At 59.1% G+C, this 17,200-nt stretch overlaps 1 protein-coding gene across 2 annotated transcripts in view; it reads right to left on the bottom strand.

Annotated features, from left to right (window-relative positions):
* Positions 1 to 3,143: 3,143 nt before the first annotated feature.
* Positions 3,144 to 17,200, bottom strand: part of FBLN2 (fibulin 2) — an 89,820-nt gene continuing 75,763 nt past the window's right edge. For both annotated transcript variants that reach the window (XM_025921523.2, XM_025921531.2), the window contains 8 exons: positions 15,924 to 16,061; positions 13,866 to 14,009; positions 13,610 to 13,738; positions 13,021 to 13,146; positions 10,786 to 10,902; positions 10,135 to 10,263; positions 6,554 to 6,677; positions 3,144 to 3,981 (listed from right to left, as the gene is read on the bottom strand). In XM_025921523.2, the coding sequence (XP_025777308.2) occupies positions 3,624 to 3,981; positions 6,554 to 6,677; positions 10,135 to 10,263; positions 10,786 to 10,902; positions 13,021 to 13,146; positions 13,610 to 13,738; positions 13,866 to 14,009; positions 15,924 to 16,061 (1,265 nt within the window). In that variant the 3' untranslated portion in view covers positions 3,144 to 3,623. The remainder of the gene's footprint in view (positions 3,982 to 6,553; positions 6,678 to 10,134; positions 10,264 to 10,785; positions 10,903 to 13,020; positions 13,147 to 13,609; positions 13,739 to 13,865; positions 14,010 to 15,923; positions 16,062 to 17,200) is intronic.

Here is a 17,200-nt window from a genome sequence, read left to right as displayed (position 1 = left end):
AACCGGCCAGTTCTGCTGTCTCTATGAGCATGGCTCCCTCATGTTTTTCAAATGCGTGCATCATCGCACCTGCTGCAGCATCCCCTCCGCCGGGACCACACGCTCCGGGTGACGTCATTAGCAATGGTGCTGCCATCTTGTGCCGGGGACTTTGCGCGCCCCAACCACCCATCAGCCCCAATACAAACTGCGGACTCCAAAGGTTCCTGTGAGCGTCCCTGTTGGGTGATGGTCTGTGGGGATTATCACACATTGAGCCCAGGAGGAGGTAATGCCATCCGGGAGGCCACAGTGACAGTGTAACCAGAAACCCCATACTCCGAGACTCCTGGATTCTGCCTTGTGCGTCTCTTCCATTGGCTCACTTTGATTTGTATCCTTTTGCTGCAATAAAGCTGTGAAGATAAGCAAGACACTTTCTTGAGTTCTCTGAGTCATTCCAGAGAGTTACCGAAACTGAGGGTGGTCACAGGACCTCTGAGTTTGCAGCCGGCTGATCTGAAGTGTGCCCGCAGCGGAGACCAGCACGGTGGCCGAACCTGCCGTCCCTTCCAAAGGCGGAAGAAGTGGTATACACACGGAGAGAAAGGGCGTTGTAGCTGAGGCGGAAGAAAGGAATGGGTTATGTGGTGAGGGAACCCTAGCATTCCACTTATCCAGCGTTACATTAATATCTCAGGAGAGGCTTGGAGGGAGCGGTATGGTCTCTTAGCTTGATTATACCCGATGGGCAAAGCCAAGCCCTCTCCTGCCTCTGGAACCTGCCAAGGTCGAACGGACGCTGCCAACCCGAGAGGGCCGACCTGGGAGACGTTTAGTCCTACAACACACAATGGGCTGGGCAAGGTGTCGGTGACAGCGTGGGACCCAGCCTTATCAGCCAGGCCTCACCCACCCGCTGGACACGCTGTAGCACCCGCACCGTGGGTGGGTTTCCACGCGGCATCGGCGGCCCCGTGGGTGGCAACGCTGAGTTACAGTCTCCTCAGGATGGAGGAAAACAGCCGGGCTGAGCAACAGCTGAATCTGGCTAACCGCTAGCTCATTTCTGTGCTTCACAGCTCTGCACAAGCGTATCTTGAGGTACCAACGGCGGCAGATCAGGGGGTGAGAGAAGTAAGTCTACACGCAGATGCCCAAACATGACCGCTCCAGGGGCTAGAATTCGGCTTACCTAAGGGCAGAGCCCTCAGCGCCTGGGAGATGAGCTCTAGGCCCCTGGAATGTCCCGACAGGACTGGCTTGGCCTGGGGACGTGGGGCACTGGACAGTCTAACAACGTGACTCATAATGGGGGCTTTGGGGCAGGCCAGATGGCTCTGACCTCCAGGAAGGACTGGACACCAAAGGTCAGCCGTGCTGTCAGTATGACCAAGCTCCAAAAAAGTGCTGGACACCAATGGCTTCCTGGTTGGGAACACCCTGTGTGCGAACTGTCACCCATCACACCAGGAGAGGCACCCCTCCTGGGGATACGGACCTCTCCTACCCTATGCATCATTCCCCTTGGATGATTCTACCTCATACCCCTTTGTCGTAACAAGGCTATCTTCCTGGACTTGGAACTTCCCCGAGTTGTTCAGGTGAATTAATGAACCTGAGGGTGGTCATGGGGACCCCCAAGTCTGTGTCCGGCATCCTAAGCAAGAGCAGTCTTGTAGAGACAGTCCCTCAAACTATGGCTTGCTCCTCGCACTTGCTCCTCAAACTCCTCGCAGACGTGGAATTCCAGAATCGCTGAACCTTAAGACCTCTAAAGTCAGAAGGAAATCTTGCTCTCCGAGACCCTCCGGGGGAGCCAGGCACCAAGTCAGATCCTGTGGGCGGGTCGCACAGCAGCCCCGCGAGGGAAAAAGTGCGGGCACTCCCCTCCACTGATGACGCAACTGCAGCCCAGAGGGGTGATGTCACTTCGAGGGTGCACAGGGAGTCTCCCTTGAGCTGGGGGAAGAAGACATAACTGTGTAGGACAGGGCCAGCAGCCACCAGCCAGATGCTGCCCTAGCCCCTGCTGGTGTCCCTAACCTGCCTGTTGAGCACCTGCTGGTCCCCACCTGCTAAGTGACTATGCCTGACATGGCCACTAGCCCTGGTTTCCCTTGAGGACGGAGCCAGTGAGGGGGGCAGGGAGGGGAGGAAAGGCCATGAGACAGTGAGGCCTCCCTGGCAGGCTTACAGCAACCAACTTTGAGGCCGGCTCATGCCCACTGTTGAAAACGTTTAAATAATCTCCGCATCTTACATTGGAAGATTTTACATCAAAATGTGGTCTGGGAGCTTGCCTTGAAGAATGAGAACATCTGGCCGTGCGGTGGGGGTTCCCAGGTGGCAGCATGGCTGGAGCCGTGTGGCACACGCGTTCGCATGCACACACACACACACACACACACACACACACACGTGCACTGCTGTTCCATGGCACAAGCCTTCCTTCCACTGCCAGGCACAGAGCACTGTGATTCTGTCTCTGCTGTTTCAATGCTGGCTGCCACCCACCTGCCACCCACCACATCTCGTTCAAGGCCCCTGGAGTCACACACTGCCTCCATCTGAATTCCGCTGGCTTAGAGAAAGAGCCAAGGGGGGCAGCAAAGGTGCATGTGGGGGACTCAGACCTGGGCCCAGACACCCGGGTGGCCTTGGGCCTGTCTCTTCCCTTCTCAGCCCTCCTCCTCTGCCCCAGCCTCAAGGCCCCAGAAACCTACATGGGAGAAAAAAGATGAATTCTCATCTTGGGGTTCCTGTCCACATCCTCTGTCTGACCTGATGTTTTCAGGCCCCCGTGACCAGGACCAGTCCTGGAGTCTCTAGACGATATCCTGAGTGACAAACCAGCAGAGGTCCACATTTGGGGAAGGAGGAGGAAGAATAGGAAGAGTAGAAAAATAAGAAGGATCCCAAAGCTGGCATGCATTTATACGGCGATCCCTTCACCCCCAAGGGAGCTCCTGGTTCGGGGCAAACTCCCTGAGTGAGGCCTCAAGGAAGGTCCTGATCAACAGACGCATGGGTCGGGCTAGGGAACCCTGAGACACGCAGATACGGTCGTCAAACTCAAACACTTTATAAAAAAAGTAAACTTTTCTTTTTTCACTTTATAACCCTTTGTTACTATTTGAATATATTTTTTTGCAATGTGCAGGTACTACAATTCAACAAAACACTTAACATGGTTTTTTTTTTTTTTTTTTAAAGTAAAGAGCAAATCACAGTGGGATATGAAATGGAATATCAACTTTGGGGACAGGTCACCCAGCGAAGTCCAAACAACGCCTCGTGGCCGCTGTGTTTCCTCTTCAGTCACTGTTCGGCCTTTGGCCCTCTGACTCCACCCACAGAGCACCTACAGTGACCCTGAACTGCCCTCAAAGCTTCCTCCCTCGGGTTGGGGCACGGGAGAGGCCCAGGAATCCAGTAGGAATCGAGTCAGCAAAATTAAGTTAATTTACAGAGTTATAGTAAAAACACCACCTTCACCCGGCCCCACACATGCGGTGTTCAGCAACCACGGAAAGGTGTGCACCGGCAGGGGGCGCAAGGGTTGGTGCAGGGACACAGCAGGAGGATCCTGGGGTTCCGTGGCCCCCGCGGGGCGCTCAGGCGGGCACGGGCGGGCAGGCGTCTCACAGGGCAAAGGTGGTAAAGAAGATGTGCATCTTGGCCAGGAAGGTGGTGACGGAGCCCTGACGCCAGAGCTTCATCTCCACGTCCAGGGCGAAGTCCCGGGGCTCACGCACCAAGCGCTGCAGGTAGACGACGCCCGTGAAAGCGTTGAGTGGGCGCGTGCCAAAGTAGCCCTCCTCGTTGCCCTTGGTGATGGTCAGGGAGATGGTGTCGCCCGCGAAGACGGGCACCGGGCTGATGCGGAAGATGTGTGCCGGCACGAGCAGGCCCGTCTGGAAGTTGAGCTGGTAGTACGTGATGCGTGCCGGCGAGTTCTGGCACTCCAGGAAGTCACGGCATGTGGTGCGCTCGCACTTCCTGTGGGATGCACGGGGGCTCGGTCAGCGGGCCCGGGGGCTCGTGTGCGTCCGCGCCTTCCCGCCCCTGACGTCCGACCGTCCGCAACACGGCGCAGGCCTCAGACGCGGGCTTGAGGGCCGGCCAGCCCCGGCGTACCGAGTCACCTTACCTCTCTGGGCCTCAGTTTCCTCATCTGTAAGACGGGCTACTAGCCCGTGGTCTCGCCAGCTGGCTGGGCGAAGTTAATAAACGCGCAGGGCTTCGCGATCGGCCTGGCACGGTGTGTTAGCAGCCCTCGGTCATGCATGTGTCCCCCACTCGCCTTCTTCCTCCCTCCCTTCATTCTTACCCACCTTCGTCCACCTTGTTTGCACTCGCACGCTTGCCATTTGCACAGATTCCCCGGGCACAGCGTTTTGATGGTTTTAATCATTTTCCAAATTCCTTTTCTTCTGCAACTGACTCTCCGTTGGAGCCATTTCCTCTCCTCACTCGGAACGGCCTGCCCTTTTCCAGGGGAAGCTGACCGGGGCCAACAGCCCGCATGGGGCTCCACCTCACCCCTGCCTGAGGAAGCCTGGAGGCTCGGCCAAGCCACGCAACAGTGACAATGGGGGGTGAGCCTCCACCAAAGCCACCGGGGGCCTCGATTTCTGAGCACAGCACCCCTCTGTCCCTTCCTGACTCTCGGAGCCACTAAATCACCATCTACAAGCTCACTGCTTCCAAAACGGACACTGCTCAGGCGCCAGGCCCCAGCAAGCAGCTGTACAGGATCCTCTGAGCAGAGGTCCCCAACCGGCGAAGCGCGACAGGCACCACGACAACCACCACGTCACCAGCCACAAGTGACTGAGGCCGCAACTCACCGCTGTCTTTCCTCATCTCATACGCGTGCCTGCCCCCAGGTGGCGCTGCTCTCATCCCCACGTTGCAGACGGGGCCACCAAGACCCACAGAAGGGAGGCTACCTGTCCAGGCCGCCCCAGCCACACTCCCCTAAATGTCCCAGCGCGCATGCACATGGATGCTACAGTGTATGTGGTGCTGAAAAACGGCAAACAGCTAGCAGGGCAGCCGGGAATCATGAACGCATCCATACTGCTCGTGGCGTGCCGCATGCACAGACGTGAGACAGCTAAGAGGGAGAAACTTGTGCCAGGCTAAGAGGGAAGGTGGACACGCTCAGCAGCCATGAGATTTGGCTGCAAGGGGGAGGGAGGGGCAAGAACTTTGGCCTTGCCCACTTGTTGTTGAACTACTTTTTTAAAATGTGTATTCATTTTTGAGAGAGCGAGCACAAACAGAGAAGGGGCGGGGGGGGGGGGGGAGAGAGGATCTGAAGTGGACTCTGAGCCTGTCAACACGGGGCTTGAACCCACAGACTGTGAGATCATGACCTGAGCCGAAGTTGGACACTCAACCAACTGAGCCACCCAGGCGCCCCTGTTGTTAAGATAGTTTTAAAAGCGGATGTCACGTTTGCAATTCTAAAAATGTACATCTGGAAAATACCTTACAAAGTAAAATAAAGTGGGAAACAACTGAATTATAGGAAAAACAAAAGCACTCTATAAGAACGTATGTTTAGTAAAGAAAGGACAAGAAAGGGGAGCCTGGGTGGCTCAGGCGGTTAAGCATCCAACTTCAGCTCAGGTCATGATCTCGCAGTTCATGAGTTCGAGCCCCACGTCGGGCTCTGTGCTGACGGCTCAGAGCCTGAAGCTACTTCGGATTCTATGTCTCCCTCACTCTCTGCCCCTTCCCTGCTCATACACACACTCTCTCTCTCAAAAATAAATAAAATGTTAAAATTAAAAAAAAAAAAAAAAAAGGACAGGAAGTATGGCAAAATGCTAAGAAGTTATCAACAAGAAGTATGGTCACCGGTCCATAAGATGGTCCCGGGTGTCCCGCCTCCTGATGGTCATGCCTCACGTGGTCCCTCCTCAGGGTACCCCACCTCTCGCAGTGGCGAGCTGTGTGGCCAGCGGCAGAAGGGATGGTATGTCACTTCTAACATTAGATTAGGTTACAAAGGGCTGTCACCTGCTCTCCTGATGACCCGTGCCAAGGGAGGCCACATCACAAGCAGCCTCATGGAGAGACCCACGCGGGGAGGAGCTGAGGCCTACTGCCCACAGCCACGTGAGCGAGCAGCAGGGTCCTGCAGCCCCAGTCAAGCCTTCAGATGACGCGGCTCCACGAGACTTTGAGCTGCAACCACCCAGCTAAGCTGCTGCCGGCTTCCTGACCCTAACAGCCATTTGTCTGTAAAGAGGCTGAGTGTTGGGATAATGCATTACACAACAGCAACTCGTGTGTGTGTGTGTGTGTGTGTGTGTGTGTGTGTGTGTGTGTGCACGCACACGCAGGAGCAGAGATTTTCCGCGAGTTTTCTTCCCTTTGCTCTCCACACCCTGAGCAAGGTGCTTCTAACTTGTACCACGTGTGGTCGGTTAGACCACAGACCCAGTGGCCAGGGCCTCTGAGGAGCAGGGGGGGCGGAGGCAGGCGCCACGGCCTCTCCCCCGGACAGCACGAGATGGGTGCGGGGGTCCCGGGCCTGGGGCCGGGCGGGGGCACTCACGTTTCGGAGACGCGGACGTAGTTCGGAGGGCACTCGAAGCGCAGGCAGCGGAAGCCGCCCCGGATGTTATAGCAGGTCTCGGCCTCAGAGCAGTTGTGGGTGCCCAGCGCACACTCGTCCAGGTCTGGAGGGTGGGGGAGAGGAGGGTGAGGAGTGGGGTCCCCCGGCCGGGGGCAGGAGTCCACACCACCCTGGCCCACGCTGCAGGCCCGGGTCTCAGGGCAGCTCGTCCCAACGGTAAGCACACAGCTCCCAGACCACCCTATGCCACACGTACCCGCCCAGGGGCCGAGGACCCTGCTCTAAAAACAATCATTTGTGTCTCCTGAGGGCTTCCCATGCTCCCGGAATAAGAACCTAGTCCCTTCATGGACACCACAGGCCCCTCTGGCCCTTCTCCGTCAGAGCTTCTCTCTTTCTCCTTAGGCTGCAGCCCTATGGGACTTGTCTGGGCCGCTCCAACACCCTGACCCCTATCCCACCGCAGGGACTTTGCATATGCCGTTCCCACTACTGGAACTTTCCCCCCATCTGCCCATGGCTGGCTCCTTCTCATCTCTTGGGTCTCAGCTCAGGGCCACCCCCTGCAGGAAACCCTCCCCGTCCACCGTATAGTGGTCCCCTCCCATTTCATTCTCCTTCTACTTCCTGTCCTGCTCTGAAACACACTACTTAGTATGTCCTGTGTCCAGCCTTCCCCTCCTCAGTGTGAGCTCTAGAAGGCCAGGGGTGTGTGTCCCTCTTGGTCCTGTGGTGTCCCCAGCATCCAGCAGGGTGCCTGGGACACAGCAGGTGCTCCACACATACGGCCAGATGGAAGTGAGGGACCCCCCATCCCTTGTAAATACAGACTCAAAGATGCACGGCGACGAATGCCCCCCCCACACACCGCACAGACGTGCTCACACTCCCTGCGTGCACACACACAAACAGGCAGATGGCTGAGCACACCCATATGCTCACGCATACCCACAGAGATACACAGAATCACAGCCACAGGCATATGAGGAGGGCCCTTTCAGGATGCTGAAATACACACACGCACACACACACGCACACACGTATGGATACGTATCTGACAAATGCTCAGAGAAGCACCCATGGGTGTGTGTGTGTGTGTGTGCACGCATGTTGCACAGGCAACCTGTAAGTCAAGTAGGATAAAATAAATGGGTTCCGGAGACCCCGTCCGTGAAGACCAGCTGCTCAGCTCAGACAGCGTGGCCCCCGGGGGCCCCACAAGGGCTGCCCCCGGGGTGAGGGGAGCAGAGTTCCTGTCAGGAGCTTCCCTGGGAAGCTTCTGGTTTCTTTCTCCAATCCTCCACACTGATCCAGTTTAGGGGTTTCTCCTCACTCAATCCTCATGCCAGGCCTGTGGGGTGAGGGTTGTGGGCCTCCCCAGACACAGGAGGGGCACAGCCTTGCTCAAGGTCGCACAGCAGTCAGCAGGCAGCTGGGGCCGGAAGCCAGGGGTCCAAATGCGATGCCACGCGGTGGCAGTTACAACAACGGCAGCCAAGCTGCATCCCGAGTCTGCCGCCTGGCGTCCATCCGATGCTTGAGGCCCTGCTGCACTCACTCACTTGTCCCCACAACCCCACGAGGCAGGAACGGTGTCACTTCCCACCCTCACGTGTGCTCAGGGTTCAGGGCTTGAACCCCCAACCCGTCCCAGACTCCAGGCTGTGGGCCACCACCCCCTGTGGCGACAGATCAGCTGACATTCATTCACCTCTCCAAGCCTCCCTCCCTTTCCTCCTATGCAAACTGGGTCACGATCCCCATTTCCCAGGGTGGCGCAAAGGCGAGTGGGAGAAAACAGGGCAGGAGTCAGTGGGACCAGGATGGGCGCGGTTGTCGTCCTGATGGTTCATTAACTGAATCCACATGAAAGGAGGGCCTTCTGCTCTTCCCCGTTTGGCCCCAGCTATGCTTGGGCGGCCCACAATGGGAGCAGGAAGTCCTGACCCCAGCTTGGGCAGGGGTGTGGTGGGAAGCAGGAGGGAGCTGCTTCTTGCTGTCTGCCCACCCAGTGCTGATGGAGATGCCTAGAAGTGAGCAGGAGGAGCGCCAAGGGTCAGCACCACTGTAGCCTGGCCTCACCACGCTCACAGGAAGCTACCAAGGACTTCCCTGTGAGCCTGGGGTCACCGCCCCTCAGTGCTTCCAGGCCACTCGTATCTGCGGGGCCCTTGACCCTGGAGCCTCTCTCGGAGAGGTCAGCCCAAAGGGAGAGCTGGACAAGGCCATATACCCAGGGGGTGTATGCACACACACACACACACACACACACACACACACACACACACACACACGTATCTATACTGGCATAACGAGACTGGAAAAAATGCATCTAAGTATCAGGAGTAGTTGCCTCTCCATTCAGGTGAGTGGTTGAACGTTCAGTAAGCACCTACTGTGTGCCGGGCATTGCCCTAAGTGCCAAAGAACGAGTCACGGCCCTTCCTTCACGGAGCACGTTTCTAGAACACACTGCCGAGTCTCAATTCTTTCACATTTTTCTGTCCTTTTTTTTTTGACCACTGAAGAGAGGCAGGATTTACTGTGACATATTAACCAGCAGGTTCTGTTCTCTGCTGGCTGTGCTCCCATCCTCCCGCTGGAGCCGTGAGACCTCAGTGGTTGGCCTGAGTCACAACAGGACGAGGGAGCACAAAGAGGGTCACCCCTTAGATCTGAAGGTCAGCGGGCTATAGACGTGGGTACCACTGGTGACTCAGGAAGTGGACATAACCAGGCAGAACCACCAACCCGCGCTCTGTCCCTGTCCAGCCTGTGACAGCATGGAGACTTTTCCAGCAAGAGAATCTGGAGGGGAAGCAAAGGCTATCACATGTGCAGCGGGGCCCCTGTCTCACCTGACCTCCTGATGGAGGCTACAGATGTAGCAGGGACAGAAGAGAGGTGACCCGTGCCCTCCACCTTGCCCAGCTGGCTTGCCAGGCCTAGCTTTGGTGGCTTCAGGAAGTCCCAATGGAACCGAACTTATAATCGTGACTTCCCAACTTAGAAGGAAGATTAGAGGTCACAGAACCTGGTCCCCATCCACGGAAGTAGCTGCAAACTGCAAAAGCAGGTGACTGCCCACCTAGTCTGTACATCCCCAGTGACGGGAAGTCCCCCCCTCCGCAGCCCCGTGTGGCCCTACCCAGCTCTGCATAGCTCCGGCTGGGACAGCATCTCTCTGCATGCAAGCTTAGCAGACGCAGCTGCCTGCGGATGGACATTACAACCCCTGAGCTACAACCCTGAGGCTGCTCTCCAGGTTCCTCACCCGCCTTTCAGGACCACCACTCAGGATGCCTGTCCCTGCCCCAGGAGGGGGCCCAGAGCTCAGCCCAAGCCTGGAAGACTAGCCCGAGCTGAGTCAAACAGAAGAAGACTGTCTCCTTCCTCATCCCGGGCACAGACCTCAGTTAACGTGGCCACCAGCGGCATCGGCCATTCCCCGTTTATGCACTAGGTGTCGTAGCTCCCATCGCACAGCAAGCTGTGTAAGGCTTTCTGGGCCTGCTCAGAGCCTGCCCGAAGCACTGGTGGGGCAGGAACCCCTTGCTTACCCTTGCAGGACCTCCCATTGGCCGTCATGGTGTAGCCGTGCTCCGGGCATGCACACTGGTAGCTCCCTGGCACGTTGATACAGCGGAAGGTACAGAGGATGCCGGCTCCCTGAGCACACTCATCAATGTCTGTCAGAGAGAGGGTCAGCCCCTCGTGAAGCCCCTGTACCCGCAGGGCCCAGCCACTGACAGTCATTCTGGCCCTGCCACAGCCCCGGAGCCCAGGGGCCCATTTTACCAATGAGGACAACAGGGCACAGAGAGGGGGAAAGAGTTGCCAAAACCCACACAGCAAAACGGGACTCCCATTCCAGTGCTCACTCCCTGGGGTTGCTCCATCATTGCTGCTATCGGCGCAGGGCCGAGAAGTTACCAGGCACAGGCCTGGACAAGGTCTGTTAGCGCAGCCTCCGTCTCACTGAGGCCAGGACCATCACCACCACTTTACGGCGGAGAAGCCTGAGGTCAGGGCTGGGGAGCTCCCGCCCCGGGTCACGCAGCCGAGCAGATCACAGGGCTCAGAGTCCAGCTCTGATGTGACGCTAAAGCCTGTGTGTGTCCCGCGTGTCCCCGCCCGGCACGGAGCCTCTGGGGGCCCGCAGGGGAAGGCGTGCCAGTGGGTCAGGGGGCCCCCGGGCAGGGGAGGGGTACCTGTGCAGGTGTGCCCATCCTCGGCCAGCTGGTAGCCTTGACGACAATAGCACTGGTAGGAGCCATAGGTGTTGGTGCACTCCTGGCTGCAGCGCCGGGTCTCACACTCGTTCACGTCTGCAGGGAGACCGGCCTGTGGTCGAGGGACAGTCCTCCCAGCCCAGCAGTGAGGGCCAGGGCCCCAGCTGACCTGGAGCCTTAGCTTGGGAAGCCACTCGTTCCAGCCCCTCTCAGGGGCCAGTGGGGAACCAGAGACCCCGGAAAGGGCAAGGAGCCCACCGGGGGGATGCAGCCGAGGCAGGGGCGGGGCCGGGGCTTGCTGGCAGAGTCTCGGCCTGCTGCCTGGAGGAGGCAGCTACAGAAAGATGGGGCTCAGGTCTCCCGGGCGGGGAGTTAGATGCCGCCCTATGGAGAGCCCGTAGCGCCTGGGAGAGACGGCTCTGGGAAGTATCATCTACGCGCCAACCCCTCGAGGGCTGGGGCCTCGCCTGCCTGCCCTGATCCCTAGGCCTGCCACTGCATGGGGCTGGGGGGAAGGGTAAGAGCTGCACGTATGGGCGTATGGGCCAAACGATGTGGCAGCCGACGAACGAGAGGTCAATTCGTGGCTCTGCTTGAACATCTGCACCCTGAGCTCCTTGAGGGCAGGGACGTGGCTTTCCCTCATCCAACCAGGAACTGCTGAGCTCCTAAAACATCCCGGGTCTGTGCTGAACTTGGGGACTGAGCCAGGAACAAGACGGACAAAACCTCCACTTTGCGGAGCTCATGCTCACACGTGTGCTGGTAAAGAAGGGGGAGGGGTCAACTAAATGAGTAAAATAACCAGTATGTCAGAAGGGGCAAATGCTGCGGGGAAAGAGCAGAGAAAGGGACAGGGAGTGTGTCTGGGAGGGCTGCAGCTCTGCAGGCGTGTGGGCATCTGGGGGAAGTGTTCCAGGTAGAAGGCACAGTAAGGGCAAAGACCCTGGGGTGAGCGTCTGCCTGGTGCCCTCAAGGGACAGCAGCAAGGAAGCCAGCGTGGTCAGAGCAGAGTGAGCCAGGGGAGGGGAGCAGGAGCAGTCAGTCACGTGGAGCCTGGTCACACTTCCCTGCCCCTGGGCTGGCCCTGTCCCACGGGAGGGCCAGCCCAGGGGTCTCAAAAGGCTCTCCTGCCCAGGAGGGAGGTAAGAGCCCCTAAAATGGGAAGGGCTGGGGAAGACGGTGCCAGCTAACCACGGCTGGAGACCCACATCCCCTTCCCTCGCCGACCCCCTCACCCCTCCACCGAGCCGCCTCGGGACTTCCCTCCATCCCAGTCCTGCCAGGCCTGGTCCGACCATGCCGCAAACACACATGGGAACAGCCTGACAGTCCACACATGTGAGAACTTGGCCTCAGATGTCAGCCCGTAGGCAGGGTCCAGCCCGTTCACGTGCTTGGCTTAACTCACAGTGTGTCTTTTGAAAGTTTAAATCCGGGGCACCTGGCTGGCTGAGTCGGTTAAGCGTCTGACTTCAGCTCAGGTCATGATCTCATAGCTTGTGGGTTTGAGTCCCACATCGGGCTCTGTGCTGACAGCTCAGAGCCTGGAGCCCGCTTCAGATTCTGTGTCACGCCCTCTCTCTGTTCTTCCCCCGCTCACAGTCTGTCTCTCTCTCTCAAAAATAAACATTAAAAAAATAATAATAAATTTAAAAAATAAGTTTAAGCCCACTGTAACATGTAAAAACCCAGCAGATTTTACACAGATACCTAAATGTCTAGCATCTGGAAAACCAGGAAGATCGGGTCGCCCTGGACTGGTGCTGCTGGGTGGCACCATCCACAGGTGCCGTGCGGCTGCTGCTATTTGGTGGCCACTGGGCTCTCCAGGTGGCCAGGAACCCTGCCTCATGTTTCACTCACTTCTGTTCCTTGTCTGGACCCCCAGGCTGTGCGGTCACGACCAGATCAGAACCCACGAAGGGGCAGAGGCCGGGCTGCCACCCGGGTCTGAAAGGAGCTGCCGTCCAGGGGTACGGACGCCTCAGAAACCCACCCCTCTGGTCTGAGATGGCTGGGGCCTGGGCCCTCCAGGAGGGCCCATGGCAGGAAAGAGCCGGACCAGCTGAGGCCAGGGTGCGTTTGCAGAAGTAGGGAAGTGGCATGAGGCAGGGACGGGGTCTGTGAAGCTATGGGGCCAGGGCCCGGGCGAGATGGCTTTCCATGGTGGCTGTGCATCTGTGCGGGGTCGGAGGTCGGGGCCAGTGGTACCTTCGCAGCGCTTGCCATCGGCGGCCAGCAGGAAACCGGAGGCGCAGGAACAGCGGTAGGAGCCCAGGGTGTTCTCACACGTGTGCTGGCACAGGCGGCCGGGTGAGGTCCAGCACTCATTCACATCTGCAGGCGAGCGGCGGGCAGGGCGTGGGTGGCCCGTGGCGAGGGCCGGGGTGGCCCGGAACCCGCTCCCCCCACCCCCAGGTAGAAGAGGGGGCTGGGTGAGGACAGGGACACAGACACCCGGGAGGGACAGGGAGGAACCAGGACAGGGAACGGGAGAGGCAAAAAGACCGGGGCAGACGAGAAAGGCAGCAAGGGTGTCGGAAGGAGGCTGCAGGCAGAGCCAGGGATGGAGACAGACACAGCAAGGGGCGAGAAAGGAGGGTGGCAGCGACCAAGACCTAGAGAAGCAGGGAGGACAGCAGCAAGGAGGCACCATCGGGCAGGATGGCAGCAGGCGGTCCAGCCGGGGCCGCCCAGCATGCCGGCAGAGCAGGGCGGAGGGAGGAGGAGGGAGGCCTGAGGGCCGGGCGGCGGCAGCCAGACCCCACACGGGGGCTCCCGGCCACCAGCGCCCACCTACCGACGCAGGCCCGGCCGAAGGCGTCCCGCTGGAAGCCAACTTTGCAGTCACAGCGGTAGGAGCCGGGGAGGTTGTGACACACCTGCCCCTCGCCGCACTGGTGCACGCCGGTCTCACACTCGTTCACGTCTGCCAGGGGAGGCGAGCAGGGCACCCTGAGGCCTTGGCTCTCCCTCTGCGAGGGCCTCCCACAGGCAGAGGAACCCCGGAAGGCCCAGGCTGGATGGGAGGCAGGGAGGGAGGAGGTTGGCCTCACCCACACACTTGGTCCCGTCCTGGCTGGCGTGGTAGCCTCGCCCACAGAGCAGCGGGTTCCTCTGGCACGTGTAGGAGCCCACGGTGTTGACGCAGCTAAAGCCTGGCCGACAGGGCTCGGACAGCGATGTACATTCGTTGATGTCTGCAGAAGCGGTGCGGGTGACGGGGGGCCTGGCACAGCTGAGTCCAGGGTCACACAGGGAGGTGGCCGGTGTGGGGCTCCAGACCAGCCCTGGATAGGGCTGCAGGGTCACACTGTCCCAGTCCCGTGTCCTATGACCCCAGGGCCTTTTCCTCCAAGAACCTCGCCCGCTGGGCGCTTCCTACATTCTCACAGTTGCCCTGATGAAGCAGCTGAAGGCAGAGGGCCCCCTACGACTTTGAGCTGAGTCCTAGGCTACCTACAGTAAGTTGTGCCCCTGCTCTGCATTTTCCCACCAAACTATCAAGCTCATCGTCCATCTCTCCCTCACGCTCTGCCCTAGCCTCACTGTTTCCTCATCATCCCATGATGCCCCAGCCCACCACAGGGCCTTGGCACATGCTGCCCTCCCCCCCTCCACTCTCTGGCCAACACTGCCCTCAGATATTTTCAGGGCTGACTTCCTCTCTTCCTCAGGTCCCTGCCCCAATGCCACCTCCAACCATTCTAGGTAGATGAGTCCACCCCCCTTTTTAAGACTGTTTTCTCCACTTGCTTTATTATTTATCAAAGCACCTTTGAATAACTGCCACTTCTATAAATATGTTTGCCTATTCAGTCCCTCCTTCTCCAAAATGTCTCATTAAAGTGCCAGAACTCCCTGGGGCACCTGGGCGGCCCAGTCAGTTAAGTGTCTGACTCTTGACTTCGGCTCATGATCTTGCAGTTGTGGGATCGAACCCTGCGTTGGGCTCCGTGCTGAGTGTGGAGCTTGCTTGGGATTCTCTTTCTCTCTCTCTCCACACCCCCAACCCCTCTCCTGCTCATTCTCTCTCTCTCTCAAAATAAAATAAACTTAAAAGGAGTGCCAGAACTCCCTGACATCTAGAACAAGGCACATAATAGGTGCTCCGAAAATGTTGTCAACGAACGAATCAGTGAGGAACTGTTGGCCATGGGGCAGACACCTCCCCACCTTGCCCTGACCCCGGCTGGGTATCCCAGGGCAGATCGCAGGGACCTTCTTGTGCCCACGACCCTGCAGTGATCCCGTGACATTGCTAGGGTCACACAGTGAGGAGCTGTAAAGGCGGTGCCCCAGAAAGGCGTGTGACAGGGCCACACTCTCACACACCCCCAGTTTCTGTCCACACCCAGCAGCTGGCCTTGCACACCTGCCCGCCTTCCCACCTCTCCGTCTGCATCTTTCACCCCGCCCCTCCCCCATAGGGTTGAGCACAGCCTTGGCCATGCCCGCACCAGACGCCGTCGGTCCCGCGGGGGCTCTGGCGCCCTGCCTCTGGGCCAGACACACTCAGGAGCCCTGGGGGAGGCGAGGCTGCCGGCCAGCAGCTGTGCGGACGGAGTCGGAGAGTGTGAGATCTCAGACCCACGCAAGGACAACCAGGCCACCATATGCAGGCCTTAACCCAGGAGGGCGGCATGAAATCAACCCGTCCTTTCGCCTCATCCGCCTCACTAGCATTCTCTACAAATAGAAACTGTAGCGAGTATCACATATAGCAGAGATATAGTATCACATATATCACATATAGCAGAGAGAGTAACGTTTTGTGGCGTCTGTGTTCCGGCCGCATGTAAATGTGTCTCTACCAAGTCAAGATATAAAAATATTCCCTGCGGCTAGCTAGGCTAAAAGAATCTGAGACGCACTCATGCCCACAGATGGGTAAGCAGAGGCCACAAGACAAGGAGCTCAGCCAAGGTCAGACAGCTGGGGATAGTAAGCGTTCTGATTCCCAAGTGCCTCCTGGGGCAGGGACATGTCTATTCACGGGTAGGGACGGGTAGGGAGGCTGAGGCTCGGAGAGGGGATGAGCATCCAGCAGGGAGGCCCCAACGCCCCCTCCCAGAGACGGCCCTCCCCCCGCCCCGCCCCTGGGCCCTGCTCACCCACGCAGTTGCCCTCGGGGTCCTGAAGGAAGCCATCCATGCAGCGCGGCCGTGCCTGGCAGTAGAAGGAGCCCTTGGTGTTCTGGCACGTGAAGCCCGCCTGGCAATTGTGTTTGCCCAGCTCACACTCGTCCACATCTGCCACGCAGAGGCGGGGTGTCAGGGCTCAGCGGGGTGGGGGCGGGGGGGGGGGCTGGCAGGCCCCTGCCTGTACTCCCCACCATGACCTTGACGACGACGCCGCCACACTGACTGAGCTCCTCTGCAGTACCAGGCACTGTCCCAAGCACTCCGAGATGGATTTATTTACGCGACGCTCGCGACAAGCCTAGGAAGCAGGTGCTGTGACAAACCCCATCCTCGACAGGGGGGGCTGAGGCACACACACGGTTGGAGCGCTCGGCGGCACTGGGCTGGGCCCTGCTGCACACTTCCCAGGGCCAGCAGAAAGGAGCGTGAGCGCTCACGCTCAAGGGCCTGCGTCCAGGCCTCTCGGGAGGCGGTGCGGCCAATGGAGCCACACCCGGACAGCTCTGAGCAGGCCACCGAGGGCCCCTCACCTCTGCACGGCACTCCACTGTTTACAAAGTGCTGGCACTGCCCTTTCCCTCACGCTCCCTGCAGCAGTCACACCAGGCCTCCTTCACAGACGAGGAAACGGAGACGGGACGCGGGAGGGCCACACACACGCTCAGCCGCGGGGCGGACGCTCGCTCAGGTTTGCCGCTGACTGCCAGACCAGTGCCTGCGTGTGTGTCTGTCTGTGCTCCTGCCACCTGTCCGTCCTTGCCTCCATCCACCCCCTGTCTGGTTTCCAAGGCCTCCGCCACTTTGTCACAGCAGCCCAGTCTCTGGGAGGCCCTGCACGGGGTTCCAGGCACCCAGATGTGAACCAGGCACAGCCGCCTTTCAGGGACCACCACATGCCTACGGAGGCAGCCCCTCCACAGACCAGAGTGGCTAAGAAGGAGGTGGCCAGCACCCCGAGGCGACAGAGCGGCAGCGGGCGTGGGACACGTCCAGGGGGGCGGTGCCCCTTGCCAGGCGTCGGCGTTCTCGGATTGGGGGTGCTGGCCCTGGATCCATGTGTGCACACATGTGTGCCGAGGGGACGGGGCTCATCTCTCATCCCCCCTCCCAGCTGCCCCCACCCCCAGCTCAGGGCCAGACACGGAGCTTGCTAAGCGCCCCCCCCCCCCACCCCCCGCCCCGAGCTCACGCCCGACTCTGGGCCACTCCTCATCCACGGTTTCCAGGTTTGCAACAATTACGCACCT

Source organism: Puma concolor, chromosome A2, assembly GCF_028749965.1.
Source record: "Puma concolor isolate L17-30 chromosome A2, mPumCon1.1.hap2, whole genome shotgun sequence".
In the NCBI taxonomy this organism is placed as follows: domain Eukaryota; kingdom Metazoa; phylum Chordata; class Mammalia; order Carnivora; family Felidae; genus Puma; species Puma concolor.
The sequence above is the reverse complement of the archived record's forward strand: the minus strand, read 5'-3'. Positions and strand labels throughout refer to the sequence as shown.